The sequence below is a fragment of the Gigantopelta aegis genome, unplaced genomic scaffold, assembly GCF_016097555.1.
Source record: "Gigantopelta aegis isolate Gae_Host unplaced genomic scaffold, Gae_host_genome ctg2686_pilon_pilon, whole genome shotgun sequence".
NCBI classification, from domain to species: Eukaryota; Metazoa; Mollusca; class Gastropoda; order Neomphalida; family Peltospiridae; genus Gigantopelta; species Gigantopelta aegis.
This window is the reverse complement of record NW_024532995.1, coordinates 108913-131611: the sequence shown is the minus strand read 5'-3', so window position 1 is coordinate 131611 and position 22699 is coordinate 108913. Positions and strand designations below refer to the sequence as shown.

The 22699-nt window shown below is 32.9% G+C and overlaps 1 protein-coding gene across 1 annotated transcript; it reads left to right on the top strand.

The window, feature by feature from the left end:
• The first annotated feature begins 358 nt into the window (after window positions 1-358).
• On the top strand, window positions 359-5882 carry LOC121391578 (2-oxoglutarate-Fe(II) type oxidoreductase ppzD-like). Its single transcript, XM_041523157.1, has 4 exons — window positions 359-475; window positions 4692-4808; window positions 5290-5484; window positions 5694-5882. The coding sequence occupies exons 1-4, from the start codon at window positions 359-361 to the stop codon at window positions 5880-5882; spliced, it is 618 nt and encodes a 205-aa protein (XP_041379091.1).
• Window positions 5883-22699: the final 16817 nt, after the last annotated feature.

Genomic DNA, 22699 nt, shown 5'->3' with positions numbered 1-22699 from the left:
TGCCAGAATAGGTCAGTACATACTTTTAGTACTTTTTACTGACATGTCTCTCTTCTCAGTTGATGTCTATAATCCAAGAATCAAATATGGATTTTGGACTTAGAGTTTAGAACATTGCAGTCTTCTGGTCTTCTCCTTTTTATTCAGCTAGTCTCTTTCATGAAGATCACACAGCATTAGAGATCAGTAATGGAACAGTAGTTATAACCATTACTTTCTGTATGACTACCAAAACACATGTATAGGTTCGATTTATTTTTGACAATGGAGATGGTGTAGGTATAGCTAAATATTCACCTACTAATTCATTTTGAACTATTTGATGGGAAACTGGCACACAATATTAGCTACTAAAGATATGTTGACTGGAACTTTGATTGTGGATGGAGGAGCTGCAGTAACTGCCATGCTATCAAATTCAGCCTTTGTAGCTGTTAACATTGAAAGTCCATATATGCTGGAGGAAGAGTACCTGGTAAGTATGCACATATTTTATAGTTTTGTTAAAAATATGCCATTGTCCACTGCTTTAAAGATATTACATGTATAATTATATTTTTTATAAAAAAGTTTCCCATGTTCTGTAGTTTGCTGACATATGTACTACTTTGTTCTTTTTTGTTTTCAGACAATGTGCTTGTACGATATACAGTGAAATCTGGTGCATTCCATGGCTGTATGCGTAACGTTTCAGCTATTAGACTCAACTGGAGTTGGTAGTAATATCCATTTTTCTGAAGCCATCATATCCCCATCAGTCCAGCTATACACATGCATACTTTAATTACTAACAAAGCAAATACTACTTAGACATAATAATAGATATGTATATTTCTTGTAGCAGAACATTTTTTATAACAAACTGATGTAATTCATTAATTTAATTTTGTATTAATAAATAAGTGACTGGCAGTTTATGAGTAGGATACTTCGTTTAGTATAGTTTGAAGACTTGTTAATGTAGCAATATGTTTTTGATGCTTTTCTTATATATTTTATATGATTTTTACCACTAGAGTGTTGGGGGTGTATCAATATGTTCTGTAACCAACGTAGTAGTGACTTTTGTCAATGATTTCTGTATTTCAGTTTACTATAAAAAGCTGTATAGTGAGAGTTGATGGTTCTACATGGTTTCTGCAAAATCAAAACCCATATACCTAGATTGATGATAAACTGTCAATTGACTGCCATGGCAGCTAGATTGTTTGAATTACTACAGTTTCCAACCACATCCTCTGTTTTCTCAGTGTCTCAACGATTCTATATGTATGCAAAAAAAAATAGCTTGAATTTAATGATTTAAATTTAGGTCAGTAGATGTATAAATGCAACCAGGAGCTAGTTAGAACTCACAAATACATGATGAATGTCTCATATCACCTGACACCCTGATAATATACAAAAGACTATGATGGCTCAAGTAGGCTGGCCACACACACTCTCCATCTTGACATTGTTAACACTGACTGCAACTATGTTCTGTACAGTGTTACATGCAGTACTTATGTTGTTGGTCTGTGTTTCTATTACCATAACTATAATGGGAGTACCAATATACTTAAGGATATACAGTTATATTTACTGTGAAGACTCTTCCCAGTCTTGTAAAAAAAGAAGCTTGTAGAGATCACACCTGATATTCATATTAGAATCACATTCCATATCCTCTTTCACTTTTTCAATAAGTCATGTAGTTGCTCTGATGAACTGATCAGATCTAGATCAACGCTGTCAGGTACAATAAACAGAAGTATCAACAGTGGTCTTATCTCCATATGGAGCTTGAGTGGATTGGACAATGATAGAGGCATCAAAAACACACCCTACCTTCACTGACTTAAAAGTTTTCATGATAGAACTCATGTACAAATGATCCTTTGTAATTTTCTGGTAATAAGAGGAAAGACTACACATGAAAACATTGTGAGATGTTTTATTGATAGACAATTTGGGAAAATGGAATTTATCAGCAAATGTATGTACTTGCACATTGCATTTTATTAAGCAGAAGAAAAGCCTGATAAAAAATATCAGAAATGGCACACATGTAAGAATAGAAGAAGGAATTGGAACTTATGAACTGGGTCATTAATTAGAATTTTCAATTACGCGAAGATTGTGCAAAAGAATAAGATATAGGACCTGGAGTGGCTTCTGTAATAAGCTGACAGCAAATGTCCATTTCTCCTTTATCAATCCTGTTACACTATTTTTATATTGTTTCCTAGACTCTATTCTACACTTTTGAACCACTACAAACTCTAAAGCATAGTTATAGTGTGCTGTTTGTGTCAAAATTAAATATTACAATAATAGAAGTGACTGACTACTGGCTGTGCATTGTAGCCTATATGTACATGATACACTGAACATTCAGGGTTTAGGTTTTAGGTGAGGTCTAGTAATTGTTTAAAAGTATAGTCAAAGATTGCATTGACTATGACAGTATAATGCTGATGATACCACTCCCACAATCATCAGAACACAAAAAGCATGCCATACATAGTAGTAAGTGATACAAGTTGGGGGTGGGGCTAGGAACAGTATAAAGTTAGTAGTATATAGTAAAAATATTGAGATGGCGACTATACTATGAGATTGCCAGCTGCAACTAAACATTTCAGTAAACCAGAACAGAAGTGTAGGTCATAGAAAGTTTCAATGTGACAAAACCAAGAATTTTAAAATACTTTCTTGCTTAACAACTATCAGTGCAGCCACAGCCATGCATCTTTACACACAGTGCACTAATCACTAATAGCTCATTGATTGTGGAGTTTTAAAGTTGCAAACAATGAAAGTGAAACTTAAGCTGATGGATACTAGACCAGTAGAAGAAAGTATCACTATAACGCTGTTAAGGTGTTGGAAAAGCTCTTAGTGTACTAATATACATTATTACTGGATTGATAAAGAATATTGAGAGATCATATATGTAACTAAATTAAAACTAAAATCTGTGCCACAACTACAATATAGTCAGCACCATCAGAAGAAATTGAAAAATACCTTGGTTATGAAAGAAACTAGTAAAATGTAGTCTCGCGTAGCCAGCCCCTCCCTCTCGGGAAGGAGAGGCTGGCTACGCGAGACTAAGTAAAATGCAGACTTTCCCATCAGTAACGATAAGGTAAGAATGCTATTAACCAGTCTGTGTCATTCATCAAGTTGGATGTAGCACATGACAGTTTATAAGAACCAGGTTAATATCTTAAGTTCTAATAATTAAACGTAGACTAAGTAGAGGTAAACTTACGATGATGTAAACATTCCGCCAGGTTAGAGACCACACCTTTCGAGGCCCAAATATGGCTACACAAAGCAGACAATCCCAGTAGTTGATATTAAGGACATCAACTCTAATCCTGACTTAAGTCAGTGTCCACAAGTGGAAGAGATAAACTCTGCTTTTACTTCAGTTGGATTTGTCTTTATCAAAAATCATGGAATTGACAGAAAGCTGGTAAGTGGAGGAAGTCCAATTTAGGAAATTAGGTCATAAGTTAAAGCGGGGATAACTTGGAATGTAATATACCTGAGTAGCAAAAGTAAACAGGTGATTTTTGTTCCAAGTTACTCAGCTTTACCTCACTCTTTGACACAGTTATCGATGTGTTCTATCTTATAATATTGTCTATTATCCATAATAGATTGACAAAGCCTTTGATGTTTCTTTACAATTCTTTAAATTACCTAACCACATAAGAAAAAATATCCTCGTGATGGTAATCATGGGAACAATGGCTATGTCTCACTGGAACAAGAAAGGTATATAATTTTTCATGTTATAGCCTGTAGTCTATTTTAAAGCTGGGTGGTCCAATTTTAAATTGATTCAGCCCACTTTATAACTAACCACTCAAGTAAAAAATCTAACTACAGTTTTTATTTACTTGATCTTAGGAGACAAATTATAATGTAATAAGTAAGAAAGTGTAGAAGAAAAAGTAGCTAAGCTGTGTTTGGTTTTTGACTTTGATCAGGTCAATAGAATTGTGTGTGACAACATTTCTTATATTCTGTTTTACTTGTACATAATGCTCTAAAAATAAATTAAAATTTTATAACAATGAGATACATTACCATATGACTGTTTTAAAGATATCATTTGCTTTCTTAAGGTCTTATCCATGATTAAACAAGTCCCAGGTATTTGGTTTAAATAATTGGGCTGTCCAATTAACAAGTTGGCTGGCTTATTTTGAAGCTATCGGCCAGTTAAACACAGGCCAAAGTTTGCAATTGGGCTATAACACACACAAATACTATATGCATATATATATATATATATATACATAGAGAGAGAGTGAGAGAAAGAGAGAGAGAGAGAGAGAGTTTAAAAGTTAAATGGTCTGTTTTAGTATATATAATAATGTTATTGATCCTGACCTGTACAAAGATTTAAAAGCAGTATAAATATGAAAGCTATATTTTTTAATTATTAGGCCTTTGAAACAATGTCTGTTTCATGCAAAGCATAATGTTTGTGTTTGTAGGTATAGTAAATAACATTAACACACTGTCTTAATGTTTTTAAACATATCTGCTAATAGACTCTTCATTATTCCTTGTAGTGTAAATCCAGCTAAACCTGGAGACCTGAAGGAGGCCTTCAACATTTGTACATTTAAAGACTGTGTATGTTATTGTAATAAATTCAATAGTTGTTTAATTTATAAATTATTTAGCCATTTCCTGATGATGATGTTCCAGATTTTAGAACAACTATGACTGAAATATATGATGCTAGTATTAAACTTGCTGTCAAGATACTTGAAATTGTGGGCTATGCATTACAACTGGATGTAAGGGTTAATAAATTGATTATTGAAAAAGCAAAGCTATTGTTAGTGTTCCTTTGTAACTGTTAGTGTGGCTAATGTTTAACGAGTTAAAGAATTAACAGAAAATGAGCTGTTGGTTTGGTGGATTATATTTGGTCATGCTTTTACTGTAGTTGAGTTAAATAAGATTCTATTGGAAAAATACTAGGTAGACAACCTAGGTATATCTGTTGCAGAAGGTTGCCTGGTAATGTAAGAGGGAAAACAAATGGAGTTTGAAACTTAGATATTTAGCTATGAGAAAAGAAAAGTAGCAGCATCAATTACTTCCATTTCTATAGAGTTTGCTAGAGCTAAGGAAATTCATGTTAGAATCTATGGTTGTAGCAAAAGATCAAGCAATGAATTTGTAACATATTTTGTGCCAGATAGACAAATACTATAATACTTCATATGAAGATACCTTGTTGTATCAATTTACTCAATTAAATTATCTTTTCAGGATCCACAGTATTTTATAAAAAGACATCAAAGCTTACTTGATAGAGTAACTGAGAGCTATACAACAGCTCGTGTTCTTTATTATCCTCCTCTTCCTTCTATTGGTGACATTAAACCTGGTCAATTAAGATGTGGAGAACATGTGGACTATGGATCAATTACACTACTCTTTCAAGATCCAAATGGAGGACTTCAGGTTTGAACATATTTCTTAGATTGATTACAATATTATTTTCTATTAGGTAAAATGTAGTGATGATGGTTATATTGATGTACCTTACATGGCTGATGCTGTGCTGGTTAATTTAGGGGCACTAATGCAGAATTGGACTAGTGACAAATACTTGGCTACGGTACATTATACATTCTATTTTACAACCTATGTTCCCCTTCTATAATCCATAGCCTCATAGAGTACTAAATCCTGTTGATGAGTCAATACAAAGGAAAAGTCGTCAGTCACTTGCTATCTTTATTCATCCTGATAATGAGACAGTGATAGAATGTATTGATGGATCTAACAAATATCCTCCTATTACTGCCTATGAAGACACATATCAAAGACTATTTAGGACTTATAAAAACAATTCATAGCACTTTCAGGTTAATATTACATTCATTCTTTTATTTCTATTTGAATAAACCTTTCGTGTAATAAAAAAAGTATCATTTTAGTCTGTATAGGAAATAAAGGGGAGTGGTCATCTCAATCTTGGGATGTAAATTAGAACAAATACATTTAAGCATTTACTTTTTGTTGACATAACTACAACTTCTTTATTCTTGCTTGTATCCATATAGTTCCATATTTTCAATAAATTTTCATGTTTTTCAGACTTACTTATACATTGCTTTTAGTCTTTTGCATTACATAATTAAAAGTTAACCATCTATTTTTTCAAATGTGACTGTCATATTAGAAGCTCATTTCAGATACCAAAGTGGCTTAACCTTGTTCTTAAACTAGACCTACATAAAAGCTGCAGAATATCAAAGCTAAACATAGTCGAGATGGTGTTGAGAGATGGGACTTAATCGTGGTGAGTTTGGAGCAGACATGTACAGAAGTGACTTGTTGTAGTATCATTACTGCTTTGAAGAGTGACATTGTTGGACAGACTCAAGTCATCCAAAAAATGAATCTTATATTTTACAAGATAGTGCATGTCAAGTGACATTTAGGAGAGAAGACCCAATCAATAACATTACTGTCTTTCTTTTACACAGACTAATTAACCTCTCAAGTTCATCAGTTGTCACAGGAAAATTACACAAGCATTTGCTAGCACTTATTTTTTCAAAGGATAAAAGTTGAGATATCAGGATGTTTTAGTAGCTGATAGTCCATTGAAAGTATCATTCAGTACTTTACGTTATACTCAATTTAGGTATGTATTCATGTAATAGATATGACTGTAACCTTAATAACACATATATTTCAGGGCTTGTATTTGTGAAATAAGGATAAATATTAAAGTTGAATAAACACTTTTAACTTTTGATATTGGTACTAAATCACATATTCTTCAATATTAAAATATCTATATAGCACTCTATCAGATTTACTTGAACACTATATGAGATTTATTCATTGCTGCATATTCTGACTAATAACATTATAAGGTATTAATAATAATGAATTATTGTACAGGTTCCTTATAACTCAAATTGTTCACAGAGTGAGTTTCAATTTGCTGCTGAACAATATTTTATCTAATCAACCTTGATAATTGTCCACTACCTACACTATAAGTTCATGCAAAACTAAATATATATATATATATATATATATATATATATATATATATATATATATATATATATATATATATATATATATTTATATTGTATACCTTCATACATTATGTCTATATATTTTATACATTGGACTGTTTCAAGGAAACCTCACTTACTGGAGCTCTCAAGAATATCTCCTTAAAAATGAATTCTTTGACAAACCTGAATACCAACAGCTTCCTTTAGGTCCATCCCAAATGGATATTAACGAGTATCGAGTTCTGACTAGTAGCGTACCAAATGTTTATATGATATACCTGTAGGGGGGACTTTAGATTGGTAAGCATCTGTCAATTAAATATATTTACCTTGAGGTGAATTTTGTAATGTTTGTTTAACTTTAGCTAGTCCAGTTTGTAATGGCTTTGGATTTTTGTGGTATAATGGTTAACTATGAAGTATAGGGTATTTTCTGTATATAAAATGGTAAACAGGTTTAGTGTAATGATGGCAGCTGCTACGATACATCAATAAATCAGTTAATCCATAAACTAATAACATAACGTTGACACAAGGTTTTGTCATTTAGGATTAAAGCTTGGTCTTACACTATATTGCTATGTATCTCATGCAGAAGGAATCATTTAGAAATTATTAGGGCTGATTTTTAAGGATTCACAAAGATCTTTTATTCTTGTATTTTTATCATCATTTTTAAGTGTTTGGTTACTTTTTTGGCTTATCTGGACAAATTTTATTATGTCTTTAACTTCATTTTGATTTTATCACAAATTTTATTAAAATTAATTAGTGTCTTATTTAAATCTATTGTCACTCTAATTAGATAATCAATGCCATGACTTTGTAAAAGAGAAGACAGTCTTGGAGTTACCATGAAGTTTGCTAATGACATTGACAAAACATATACTGCCATGTTCTTTATTTTACAATCCACTATTAGTATTACTCTCTCTCCATTTCACAACTGTCTTTTATTAGTTCCTCCATCTCATACTACATCTCTGAATTCAAATAAATTCTGCACAACAGAATAGCACACTTGTATAGAAGCTGCCAAGCTACCAGAACTCAAAGTGGATATGGACTGGATTAAAAATTGCACAGACACATGCATTAATCAAATCCATAGCAGGTGTATGCAACACAGCATTGTAGGCAAGAACAAACAAACCTAACAATTTAGTATTCTAAAGGACACAAATGACATCACTGTATGTTATGTTTATGTATATAAACTTATAGCAAATAATTGCTGACTTCTCAGTTGTTCTCTTAATACACAGTATGTATAGAGAAAATATATATATAACAGTATATATTTATGTGGAGTTCAACAAGATACATGTACTACAAGAGTCTCCATACAGGTACTCTACTTGTGTGTCAGTAGTACTACAAGGTTGTTGTACTATACATATACTGCAGTATATTATCGCTTATTGTAGGAAAGGGATATGTACAGAATATAACTTTGGTCAGATGTTAACAATAAAATGAATCAATACTCAAGCAGATCACCTAATCACTTGTTTTGTAATTGTCTCTCTTTCTCCTACTATTGCTGTCATAATAATCCTTTATTGAAACACAACATCAACAAAAGGGTTGTCTTAATAGACCATACTCATCATATGTAGTGGTCACTAGTTGTATTACCGTTTGCTATATGTATAGATGTTTTTTTAGTGATCCAAAGTCTCAACTATTTCTGAGAAAGTCCTTTACACAGAAATATGGTGGGAGATAATCAAGGAGGGCTAGTATAACATAGATCTAAAACTACTCCAGGTGCTTTAGGTTATATTTAAGTATTCCATATAATTATAATGTCCATACTAGTACATGGGAATTTCCTAAATGTGAAGAAAATTGAATGTAGACATAATGTCTGAGAGCTATGATAGTGTTGGGGAGATATAGTGAACTATTTAAAATTCTGACTCAAACAAGATCTATATGAGGGAAGGTTATGAGTTTGTATAAAGTAAGATAAGACAGAAATCATAGATAATGAAATAAGATCTACATGTCTCCTCTCCTTTGTTACTTCTTATCAACAATAACATAGTATAACATAAAAGCAACTCCATTGACAGATATATGATTTGACAAAGAGTGTATCAGATCTAGAGATTATCTTGTTAGAGCAGTTCAAATAAACTGCATAGAGGTATTTATTAGGATAAAGATAATCTGAAGATAGCACTTGATGTCTTTCTTAGAAGATGAATCAGATGATTTGGTTGAGAAGACAAAAATATCAGTAAGACAAGAGACATTGCTTTTATTCTTTAGTCAGTGCGTGTCGTTCTGGACAAACAGTTAGCATTCAATGGAAGTTAATACATCTAAGTCAATTTCATAGTAACAAATGGTCAGTACTGTATTAATCAAAAATACTAGTTCTCTTTGCAGTACCTGATCTCTTCTGAATAGATTTTATGATCACTAATACATGCTATCAGGATATTATTGACGTCATCTCTAGTACAAAAACAATCTCATACTAATAATGAACAGCTAAACAGCTCTCAACCAGTTGATCATCATCTCTAGTAAAACAGTTATAATGGATACTCAACTAGATCATCAACTACAGAATAAAAATGATCTATTAGAATTAAAAACAAGTTCATAAAGATCAATCTTACATAGAGTAATGATCAGAGAATTGCACTAGATCATCTCACTCCAGTTATCAATGTCTCCTTATAGAATTAGAATTTGAGAGCTGCAATAGATCAACATCTAGTCCAATCATCAATGTATCTCACTATAAAATTAAAGGAAATAGTTTAGTACAAGATTGTGTTCTGTCTAACCTATCAGTGAACATCAACATTATATACATCAATATACTAGATCAAAGCCCATCTAAAAGTTATGTTTAGTACAGGACTGTAGTCATCAGTTAATGGAGATTGAATCATCATAACCAGTGTGACATTAACATGACCATCCTATCATAAAATAGAAAGTTCATTATAGTAGATTAAAGTCCTCCTAAAAAATTAAAACACATATTAGTACAGAACTGTCCATATTATAATAACATATATCTACAATAGTAATCAGTCAATAGAGATCATCTCATCTCAACCAGTGACTATTAACTCATCAATCCTATTATAGAACAAAATAGTTCAGTAGACAATTATACTAATTAATAAATCATCTTACAGTAGGTATATTAACAAATATCATAAGATCAGTAGCTATAATAGACCTACTAAATGTAATAGAATTTGTTCTGTTCTAATATTATAAGTGTGACCATTAAACTGTACATCCTATTATCAAAATTATACAGTTCATTCAGTAACCAATTGTAAATTAACCTACAGTAGGTATATTAACAAATGTCATTAGATCATCTCTAGTAGTTTGTTATTGATAGACCTACTAAATGTAACAATTTGTTTTGCTCTAAAATTAAACAACTCTTAACTATTAGAACATTGTATCATTATACTACAGAACAATAAGTAGTTAGTAAATTTGTAATAAATAATAGATATAACTTGCATATAGTATATCATTGGACTATACTAGATCTAGATCATCTCAGTTGGTGTAAAATAAGTTACTATAATACTTTAAAAGAAAAATTCTAAAAACATTTATTTATCATGTCTTTCTATTAACTTACTAGCAGGAGAACACTGATCTCCAATAGATCAGCAAACAGTTCTAATCCAAGTAGCCCAAAACAGGTATCATTTAAATTGTTTACAAACATCTCCAGTAGACTAGTAAATACAGTCCTACTATAAAATGAAAAATAGTCAAAACAGAGCAATATGATTTTCTTGCTTTTTTCAAGCATCTTGGATCCTTGAAATTTCTTTTTTTTTTCTAAAACTTCTGTGATTTAGTTAGATGTCTGTAAAGAAATCAAGTAAAATTGTAAATGTCAGTAAGATCTAGATCCTGATGTCAGTAGATGAAAAAAAAGGAAAATGTTAGATACCAGTATAAAAATGAAACTCCTAGCTGCCAGTAGGAAACAAGAAAATCCATGAAAATTCTGAGATACCAGTAATGTTCCTGGATACCAGTGGAAACAAGAATTGACAATCAAATAATGGCAGTGGTGGTAGAAATGTTGTGTCAAGTTGATATTTAGGAGGTGGAGATCAGTGAGTTAATGTTTAGGAGGTTGAGATCAGTATCATAATACATAAAGTATAGATGTGCTCTGGACAAATAAGTCATTGCCTAAAATCATTCATGTCAATGAAAAACAAGAAATAATTTCGATTCCAGTGAGAAACATCATGTAGCTAGAAATAAAGCAAGTAAACCAAATCTTAGATGCCAGGATAATGATGTCAGTAAAAACAAGAGATGCCAGTAAGACAAGAATTAATATTGCAGGATTATATAACAGAGAGACAGTTAACAATTAGAATCAATTTATATCACACAAGGGGTTTACTATTTGACACAAGGGTTTAACACATACAATACAGACTTCACTTATACAACAGATACAGAGGTTTTAAATGACAGCATTATATGGTCACTGAGGGTTAACAATTCAAGATTAATTACAGACACAAATAAACAATTCATACCATACACAGAGAATAAGTCAGGAAAACATGACAGAACACAGAGGGTTAACAAGTCAGATCAAGTTATACCACACATAGGAGGGGGTTGACAATTTAGGATAGTGTGATAAACACAAGAGGGTTAAGAATAAAGGTGTTTTTATACAACAGATACAGAGTCAATACTTCGGAGACAGACACTAACAAGTGTCTGGATCAAGTTATACAAGGGCTGATCCAGGGGGGGGGTGGTAAGGGTGGATTTCCCCCCCCCCCTTTTCCCATGAATTACTTAATATAAATAATTTTAATAAAGCCAATAATTAATCAATTGAAAAGAACTGAATCACAAGTCATTTTTCTAGGGTTTCTTAATTTAAATTGTTCACAACATTTTTTCTATACTTATTTCATAATTAAATCCTTGCATCCCTATTACACCTAAATTGCCAAGTCTGTCAGAAGTCATTTTGTTTGCAACCATGTGTGAATCTGTCTTAAACATGAAAATGATCTTTCTGCTTCTGTACTACCTATTGGAAGAACTGCCAGATATACATAAAAGCTCCCTGACATTTGGATAAAAAATGGAATCAGCATCTAATTTAAGTAGACTCGTTACTGATCTGGTTCTTTGATACTTTCACAGTGTACTTTCCATCGTCTAAGTTCACTTTCAAAGTTATCTGATGATGGCATCAGATGGGTCCATTTTGAAGCTAGGAGATCAGCTGTGTCACTAATATCACTTTCATCCTTTTTAGTGATGATTTCAGGAATTAAGGAGCAAAGCTCATAATGTGCCCGTTTTTCTGGTGCAAATCTACACTCTAACTCAGAAACAATTGAGTCAAGGAAGGGAATTGTAACTTACTTTCCAGTAATCCTTTGGAGATGTAACATCAGGATTTGATCTCATTGTTTGTCTTACCTTCAGTATGCGTGGCATGTCCTCATTACTCCCTATGTCATCTGCCAGCTTGAGAGCTTTAGAGTAAACAGAATTGTGCTGAGTAGATACATGTTCCCTCATTCTCTTGTAGGCCTCTTTTACTTCATCAACCTTTTTAAAGCCAAAGTAAACTTCCTGTAGTCTTCCTTGAAGGCATTCAGCAATTGGACAAATTGGTTCCAAAAGTCTTTTGCAATCAAGAAGACGACTATGTGCTCAAACTTACAGAAAGTGTGTCGAAGTCCATTTGCATAACTGCGAGACTCAGAATCCCAGTTCCAATGATTACCTTCTGGATATAACTGTTCCTCATCACTTGGATGGCATATTTCATTCCAAGTTTGAACAAGTTAGATATGGATACAATTTAAAAATAGCCGTAAAAGTGGTATGTCGTTCAATCCATCTGGTTTTGCATAGGCCATTTATTTTACTTTCTTTGCATGATTAGGACAAAAAACATTTGATTACCATTTCAAGAAATCGTTTGGGGCGCTTTGGGGAGTTATCAAAGAACAAAAATGCTTGATGGCAGCTGTCTATCATATTTCTAATAGATGAAATTTTCGAGGAGTTGCATATTACAAGGTTTAAGCTATGTAATACGCATCCTTGGTAAATCACATCAGGAGCAAATTTCTGAATATGGGCTTGTACACCTGATCTTGAAGAACTCATAGAGGCTGTAGTGTCATATGCTTGCCCACGACATTTTGTTACATCGATTTCATGACATTCAAGTACCTTTAGGATACCCTCAGCTATCTTTTTCCCCTGTGATTCTTTCTAAGAAGTGAAATCCAAGAGGACCTCGTGTTTCTTGGCAACAATTCAGTGTTAGTCCTAACTTCCAGAAAGCGTAAGCAAACTGATAAGATCTCTTTACCATGAGAAGTTACTTCATCTGCTATCAGTGAAAAATGAGGACAAAATCATCAAGCAATCTTGATAAAATTGACGAATTTATGTGGCAGCTATTTCTAGGATCTCATTTTGGATTGTTTTGCTAATATACTTTGCATTTTTTGGACCAGAAACTAGATGCGCCTGCAAAGTGCTGTTTGTTTTGGCAAGCAATCTTAAAATAGCTATGAAATTACCTTCATTGAAACATGGAGGCTTGGAGAAGTCTATCTTGTCTTGTCTATGTCCTTGCAGGGCCACTTTCTGCCTGGCACAAGTTAAAACTGCTTCTACTAAGACAGGTAAAATTTCAGAATTGAACAAAAAATTTTTCTGATTAGTATCTGTGAGTCTACTGTCAATTCTGATTTCTGGATTGGAATAGCTAGCTTTGAAGGTGTATGATCTCTAAACTGCACACAAGTGATAAACATTTTTGCAGTGTCTAGCAAGAATCTCGGTGGATTTGTTGTAATTGACAAAAGGGTGTTAACAAAACTCTTGAGCTGTACCTTCTCACTATCTGTTAAGAAAATTATGCACGGTAAGCACCAACCTCCTTTCTCCACACATCCACCATAGAAAAGCCATGTGTGCTGTTCCAACCATTTCCTTTGAAAGGATATCTTTCGCTGTTGACTACCCCTTTTATAAGGAAAATATCTGTAATCCAAGCTTGAGGTTTGATTGTGTGGAATTTTTTCATTCGGTGATGTAGTAAGAAGTTTGTACTTTTCAGATTCTGTTAGCAATCTGCTTTTTTTAAATTGCTACCTCTATTAGATTTAATGAATGATTGTGGCAAGGTGGAACAATTACACTGCTCGAATTTTCCTCACATGAGTTGGAACATTGTGCCATTCCTGATCCTGATGCAGTAATGACATCATTATCACCCGTGATCATAGGTGTACCAAGATCATCCTCACTGGTATCTTGTTGGGGAATTTGGGATGTATTGTCTCCTGTATTCCTATGTTGCTGGGGACTCTGAGGTATACTGGTACCAATACTGATAACTTCATCTTGTAAACTGTCATGTGGAAACTCTTGTGAGAGTGAGTTACTGGTACTAGATAAGTCATTATAATAGTAGACTGAGATGAATGCAACTCTGAATCATGGGCCTGTGAAGATCATTGACTATAATAATCAATTCATAACTATTATTATTACACCTTGTACTGATGTTGAGCTTGACTGGTAAATAAAGACCTGATGTCTTTAGTACCATTGCTGCTTTTCTTTTTCCACTTTCCCATGATCATGACACAATGACATGAACTGAGGACACTTAGTCACAGCTGCACAAACCACATGTAGTAACCTGAAGTATACTGAAGTCCTAGGCTCCAACAATCAAGCAGTCATGCATGCAGTTAAATTTTCACAAGTCATTGTCAACTCAACTGTAAATACATGATCATGTTTGAAGTTAACAGTAATATAAACTTGACTGCTACAGTGGATGATCAAAAGTGTAGTGCTACATGTAATTTTTTCTCATGGATTTCCAGAGTTTTACTTTAATTCCACACCCCCCCCCTTGGGAATTTCTGGATCAGCCACTGTTATACCACATATAGGGAGTTGACAATTTAAGATTAAATGAAAGACACAAAGGGGGGGGGGGTTGAAGTTTATATGACAGACACAAAGGGTTAATATTTCTGGATTATACAAGACAGAGGATAATAAGTCAAGATTATAAACACATACAAGGCGAACAATAATGAAAAAAGGGGTTAATAATTCAAGATTTATCATTATATATGAACAGCATTCCAGACACAGAGGGTTTGAAAGATAATTAAATATGGGAGGGTCTGACATTAGGGGGAGCAATAATGAATAGAGGGGTTAATAATTCAGATTGTATAACACCACAGATATAAAACAACAGTGTTTCTGAATTATTATAACACATGTACAGGGTTTGAAGGGTGACAAAGGGGTTAATGAAATATATATCAGACCCTTAAACAGGGTTCTGAAAAGGGGGGTGACAAATCTCTAACAGGGGTCTGCGGGTCCTCCCATAGAAAAATGTTTTAAAGTAGGTACTCAAAGAGATCCTCTGATCAAAGCAAAACAACAACGAATAATTAATTATAAGCTCAAAAGGGGGGTGACTTGTCACCCCCTATCACCACCCTGTACGGGGCCTGTATATGAGAGGGTCTAACATCAGGTTTAATATCAAGATGATGGATCACATAAGAGATTGTACAAGGGCATTGGTATGTATAACAAGATTTGAGGTAACACAAGACAAGTTTGTTCCATGTCCAAATCCACCTATTGATGCCTGAGACTAGTGAAGCACCTACAATTAAATTATGATACCCATATGAACAACCTATACCATATGATGCTTGACCATATTCAAGATACCCCATCAACCTCAAGATCCAAGCTGAGCCACAAACCAGTAATCAATGTCTAATAATTCTCCAGATCCTCAAGACAAAACCAATTGTTAATGTCCAGTGTTAGTTGTAGATAAATCTACTAAAGAGACAAAAATAATTATAGTATATATAGAGTATAAATGTATTAGTATACAACCTCATTAACAGCAGTTATAAAGGAGACTCAACTAGAACATCAACTACAGAATAAAATGATTAAATGGAATTTAAAAAAGTATATAAAGATTAGAGTAATGATTAGAGAACTGCAGTAGATCATCTCAGTCCAGTCATCAATATCTCACCATTGAATTAAAGGAGATAATTAAACAAACTATAATAAGATATAACTTACAATAGTAATCAGTAAATTTTTAAATCAGACCATCATTACCAGCACTACAAGTGACCATTAAAACCTGTCCATCCTAAAGTTCATTCAGTAGACAATTGTACTATTTAATAAGTCAACTTACAGTAGTTATCTTTTAATGGAGATCAGATCATAAATCTACTAGACCAACAAGTCAGTAGTATTGTACTTATATCACAGTATAAGTATTACAATACACCCATAATCATTCCCAGCACTCAACTAGAGCATCAACTACAGAATAAAACTGAAAAGAATTAGAAAAGATATACAAAAAGATCAATCATACTTACACAGTGACTAGAAAAACTTCACTAATTCATCCCCAGTCCATTTTCAATGTCTCCTTATAAAATTAAAGGAAAACATTTAGTACAAGATTGTCAAAATTAATGATAGATCAAAACTGACAATTAAGTTATCAGAGAACATTTGACATTATTGGCACCTATATATAGTAGATCAAAATCATCTAAAAATTAAAACAAATGTTTAGTACAGGGCTGTCCACATTATTATAACAGATACTTACAATAGTCATCAGTTAATGTAGATCAGTCATCATTACCAGCACTAGAAGTGACCATTAAACTTACATACAAGTACCTCATAGGACCTCATTAGATCGTTTCCAGTCCATGTCAATGTGTCTCACTATAGAAGTAAATGAAATATTTTAGTATAAGATTGTCAAATTAATAATAGATCAAACTTACAGTCTAGAGAACTTATTTGACCAATAATTAGAGCTCATTCAGTAATAATTGTACTATTTAACAAGCCCACTTACGTAACAGCAGCACATTACCAAATGTCATCGAATCATCTATTATTAGTTATTAATAGACCTACTAAATGTAACAGAGTTTGTTTTGTTCTAAAATTATAGTTAATATAGAACTCACAATCATTAGAACATCATATCATTATACTACAGAACAATAAGTAGTTATGTTAGTAAATTAGTAAGTTTATCATAAAAATCTGATCATCTCAAGTTGGTGTAGAATAAGTTACTATAATAAGAGAATAAATACTAAAAAATTCTATTAACTTACTAGCAGCAGAACACTGATCTCCAGTAGATCAGCAAACAGTCAAAGTAGTCCTAAAAAGGATCATTTAAATTGTTGAGTTTATAACAGATCTCAATCAGTTTGATCATCATCTCCAGTAGACTAGTAACAACAGTCCTACTATAAAATGAAAAATAGTCATTATAACAGTGAAATATTATTGTTATTAAATTGACAAGAGTCTACAATTCTAGTGTACAACAGTTTGTCAGTTATTAGAGATAAAGAGAAGAGCCTAGATTTTGAAAAAATCCAGATACAAAGGAAAAACCTTCACATGTCCTGTAAAACCCTCCAAATCTAGAAAAACCACAGACACCTGCCACAAACCAAAATTTCAAATCCTACAGGCAAGTAGAAGTCACGAGAAGTCCTTAGATGCCAGTGAATCCTAGATGCCAAAAAGGTAAATTCAAGATGCCAGAGATAAGCAAGAAAAGTTTAAGATGTCAAAAAAAACATCCAGACACCAATAAAATCCTGGATGGATGTAAAAGTCCAAGAAAATCCTTGATGCCAGAGTACAATGCTAAATGTCAGAAATAAGCAAGAGAATAATAACACAAAAAATCATTGATGTTAGGTGGAACCTCAGATGCCAGGTAATTCCCAAAACAAGGATAATTTAGATACTTGTTTTGATAATCTTGTAATCGGTGTTAATCATACAAATTGGTAACATTAGAATGTTTGAAAAAGGCCAAATAACTATGATAGTTCTAATTAGAACAATGATGGATGGAAAAGAAAATAGTACAAAGGTAACAAACATATCTTACTAGTAGATAAAGCATCTTTGATACCGACATAATGCTGTAGTACCAGTATTAAATAAAAGTTGTAGGGAATATGCATGAGTAAAGCAAGACAAAGACAACAAGAGAATGTAGATATTACAGTACATGAACTCTGTGGATCATACAGAATAAAACAATGAGAAATATAAGATAACAACACAGAACAACTACAAACTAATTGATATACAATAATACAGCAATGCATGATATAACAAGAAGTTGAAAACAATATAACAAAGTTGTTAACAGTGTATAGGAGATTGAATTGTATGATAATATGTACAAGAGAACTAATACTGACCACAGTTGTAAAAGTTATGGGAGTATGTAACAAATACAGAAACCATTACCATTACAGAGTTGTAACAAGTCGCAATAGATGGTGTGGGAGGGATCAAACACAGGTGTTATCATTAAACAGACGCTCTAACTCCGATAATGTACAATAGTGACAATAGATCATAACACAAGATAGAACACAGGAGCTATAATCTTGAATTAATCAAATTCAGTGAGAATAACATTGTTACACACATAACAACAACACAACAACACATTCAAGAGATCATGATAATAATAGACAGAAACACAGAAGGTATTACTAGATCAAACATTAAAGAACACTTCTCACAACAGTTTTCAGGAGATGGTTAACACAACAGGTAAGAAAGGATTACTAGATAAAAAATATTATTATAGCACCAGGTATTCCCAACTGGAATACACACTAGAACTATTACTAGGAATCATTAAACGACAATTTTATAATATAAAAACAAAGTAATGAAGTTGACATTCTTTAAACTATACCATCTAAAATTATAATAAGAGAGGATGACCACTTAATAACAACTGTTGAGCAGTAGTTCCAATAAAGTCACAGGATCAGGGACAAGAATGTCAGACATCATACACCTCCATTATAAGCTGATACTATTACTACTGTGTTTCAATTTGTACAAATGCTTTTGTTGTCTAATGGAGTTAATTAAGAAATATTACAGTTTATATTTCAACAGCTATTCTCACTTAAATTTCACATAATAAATCAAGGGAATATGCTCTTAGTAGCCATTTTGTTATGGGCGTAGCAACAGAAGCATTAGCCCACGCTTTCCTTACACTAATCTCGCTACACCTCATGAGTGTCACTGCACCAAATATAAAGAACCATGGCTGCTGGATAGCACTTAGCTGGCTCAGAGTCAACCATTTAGTAAGTATATAGCTAAAACAAGTATTGAAATAATTATGTAACATTCAGTAATTACTTACATAATGCTGTACATATATGTCTTAATACAAGGCTGATATATTACATGCATCATATCCAACTGAAATTGGTCAGCTATGTACAGCATCATACCCAGACCTAAAATGTTTCCTGATGTTTGTAGATCTGGGTATGAGGACTATGTGGAGTCTGGCTTCTAGTTTGATCCTTGTCACAAAATTCAGCAATAGGTAACCTCCTTCATTTCAGGATTGATAATTAGAGACAATCAATATGAAAGTGTATATCCAATGACTTTAGAATTTACAGTACATTAAGTTATATGTGACTTATTCTTTTATTCATTTAGAATAGTTCAATGAGATATCTGAATACAACATTACCACAGGAGCAGCTGCACAGCAAATTGTTAAGGTAATTGTCTAAAATGTCTGTGATAGTACTGGTCAACATTTTTAATGAGGCAGTCATCTCAATAAAGAGTATTTAATTTGGTTTGTTTAATGAGTACGTATATGCAGTATGTGGTCTTGCTCTCAACAGTCTCAAGCCAACAACTTTATCTAGTTTTATGTAAATTATAAAAATTATAGTAACTAGATTCCATCCTAAAATGAATAAACCTGATATTAATAACATTACCAGTACTATAGACTGATATGTATAAGACAATTTATTGTATAATGCTAAATTATTAGTAATTAAATAGTATGTGGTCATTTGATCATGATTTTGATTTCTAACCAAAGAACCATACCCATGTGACTAGTTTGTACAGTATTTATCATTTATATTATAGGCTCCTATTCAAGTGTTTGGATTAGAAGGAAGATATGCTCATGGTTTCTTTTCAGCTTCTAGTAAAAACAACATCATTAGAGAAAGTTGAAGAGGAACAAAAAAGACTTTTAAGTAATTGATAGATACTAATATAACTCTTATTATAACTGCTATGTATAATTTATAATGAAGTACATGTAGAGCGTAATATGTACATGTATTGGGTTATACAATTTTTAAAGTTAATGGATTTCTTATTTTATAGAAACTGATGCAAGATTCACCAGCTCTCTCGGTTTTTATTAATACCCTACCATCAGAAAACAACATAAGCAAAGTATGTAAGTGCTATTTTAACACCTTACTCATCTTAGCTGATGTTTTAAAAGAAAAGAACTATTCTGATCTCACTGTGAACCTCTTTGGTTAGTTGTCTTTAACCCTTAATTGCCATAGACGTGTATACACGTCATAATTAATTGCCATTCAGTTCCGTAGATGTGTATAACCACGTTGAGTGACATTGGCGCACATTTCTTGCTTTCTGGAAGCTGTAATAGTTGTTTTTTACAATTGTACAGGACTGCTTCAGTGTCTTGGATAGTTGTTACAGTGTTTGGAGCTATGATTTTGTCATTAGTACATCTATATTTCCTTCGTTTCTTACTTCCATTTGACTGCAATCTTGGTATAGGTGAGTGCACAAAACCACAACAAAAACGTTAAGACTACTAATGTTTACATACACTGTTATATTAAACAAATAATAAAAACAATCACTTAAGAGTAGCAATAGCATACATTTATTCCCTAAAACAGAAGAAATATGGCTCAGAGCTGTAGTACTTGATTCACTGGTGAAGAGGTTTTAGATATTCTGATGGATTGATGATGAGGAGGAACTTTTGAATGAATTCTGTTTTGAAGGTAGTGATGATGAATATTCAGAGGATGAGGAATCTATTCAGTATAAGTCTAACATTTGATAAATATTATTGCTATCATGTAATCTGTAGTGATGAAACTGACTCACAAACTGATATTGAAGAAAGTCTAAAAGACATTAGGTAAGTTAATTTAGTAAAGGTATCAAAGGCTATCCTAGCATTTATAAATACATGATAACACTACATTTTTCTGTTATAAAGTAGCCATAATTACCATCACCATCACTGTTGTTATATTACAATATCACATGTTAACTCATAATACCTTTCAGAGCTGACACAATTCAATGGTCCAACAGAGCTCAAGGAAATCAACATAAAAGATTTCATACCATATGACAACCTCATGGGTCCAGCTGATAACATAACTTCATACTCACTGCTTGATTTATTTTACCTTTTCTTCACACATGACATTCTTCAATATCTAGCTGACCAGACAAACTCTATGCTTATGCCTGTTTAGGAGAATATTTATTAATCATGGGATAAGGTAACATGCAGATGAAATAAGAGCTTACATGGGTTTATGATATGATGGGTCTCGTTCAGCTACCTGCTTTATGTGATTAATGTGATACTGGCGTAAGGATTCGACATTCCATTACGAGCCAATAGCTAGTAGGATTAGTTGGAGACGATTTATTGATATTCATCGTTTTCTTCATTTTGTTGACAATAGCGTTTTAACCACACTATTGTGAGCCAACTTATAGTAAGCTACAAAAAGTAGAACCAATTCTCAACATATATGAATACAAAATTCAGTGAGAGATTCATACCTGGTAAGGAGCAGAGCATTGACTGAGGCTATGATTCCTTTCAAGGGACGTCATAATGAAGCAATACATGCCCAAAAAGCTAATTCGTCATGGATTTAAATTCTGGATGAGGGCAGATGCTATGACTGGGGAATGTATGTGGATTTGACCTTATACTGGAAGAAAAGGTGACAAAATGAGAGGGTCTAGGTGCTGGCATTGTCTTGAAATTGACAGAACAAAATAAACTCCCATTTCCATCACGTTTATTTCGTAGCTTTTTCAATGGGATTGATCTCCTTTAGACCTGTTGAAAGAAAGATATATCATGTGGACACATGAGATCAATACAACATTTAAGTCTATCATGAACAAGGGTCTCTCTCAGAGAGGAGACAGCAATAGTGTTCAAAACAAAACATGGTTATCTCTATATGGCAGACAACGACACAAGCCCTTCTGTTGTGCATCAAACAATGCTAATCCTAATGACAAAGTTTCAACAACAAGGAAGTTAAAAAATGAGTCAAGAATAACAATACCTTTGCCCCTCATGCAATTTCTCAGTACAATAAAGTAGATAGAAATGACCAATTGAGGGTTACTATAATGTATGTTAAAATCTCGTAAATTTTATAAAATACCTTTCTGGTTTGTTTTTGATGTTGCTCTTACAAACATGTTGTATTGGCTCGTGACTTCATTAGACACCCCCATACAAAGCATTAAAGAATTTTCGAGTAGCACTAACTAAAGTTCTAACTATAGACTACAACTCTCGAAAAACGAAGAGGACAACCATCAAGAACACCAAAGTACGTTTTTGCCGCCAGCACCATTTCTCTGTTAGAGGTAGCAAGAAG

What these genes read in the sequence shown, in the direction of transcription:
- LOC121391578 (XM_041523157.1), top strand. Translation starts at nt 359, where the DNA reads ATGTTGACTGGAACTTTGATTGTGGATGGAGGAGCTGCAGTAACTGCC. An exon ending in GCTATGCATTACAACTGGAT is followed by an intron (nt 4,809 to 5,289) that starts GTAAGGGTTAAT and finishes TTATCTTTTCAG; the next exon opens with GATCCACAGTATTTTATAAA. An exon ending in ATCCAAATGGAGGACTTCAG is followed by an intron (nt 5,485 to 5,693) that starts GTTTGAACATAT and finishes TATAATCCATAG; the next exon opens with CCTCATAGAGTACTAAATCC.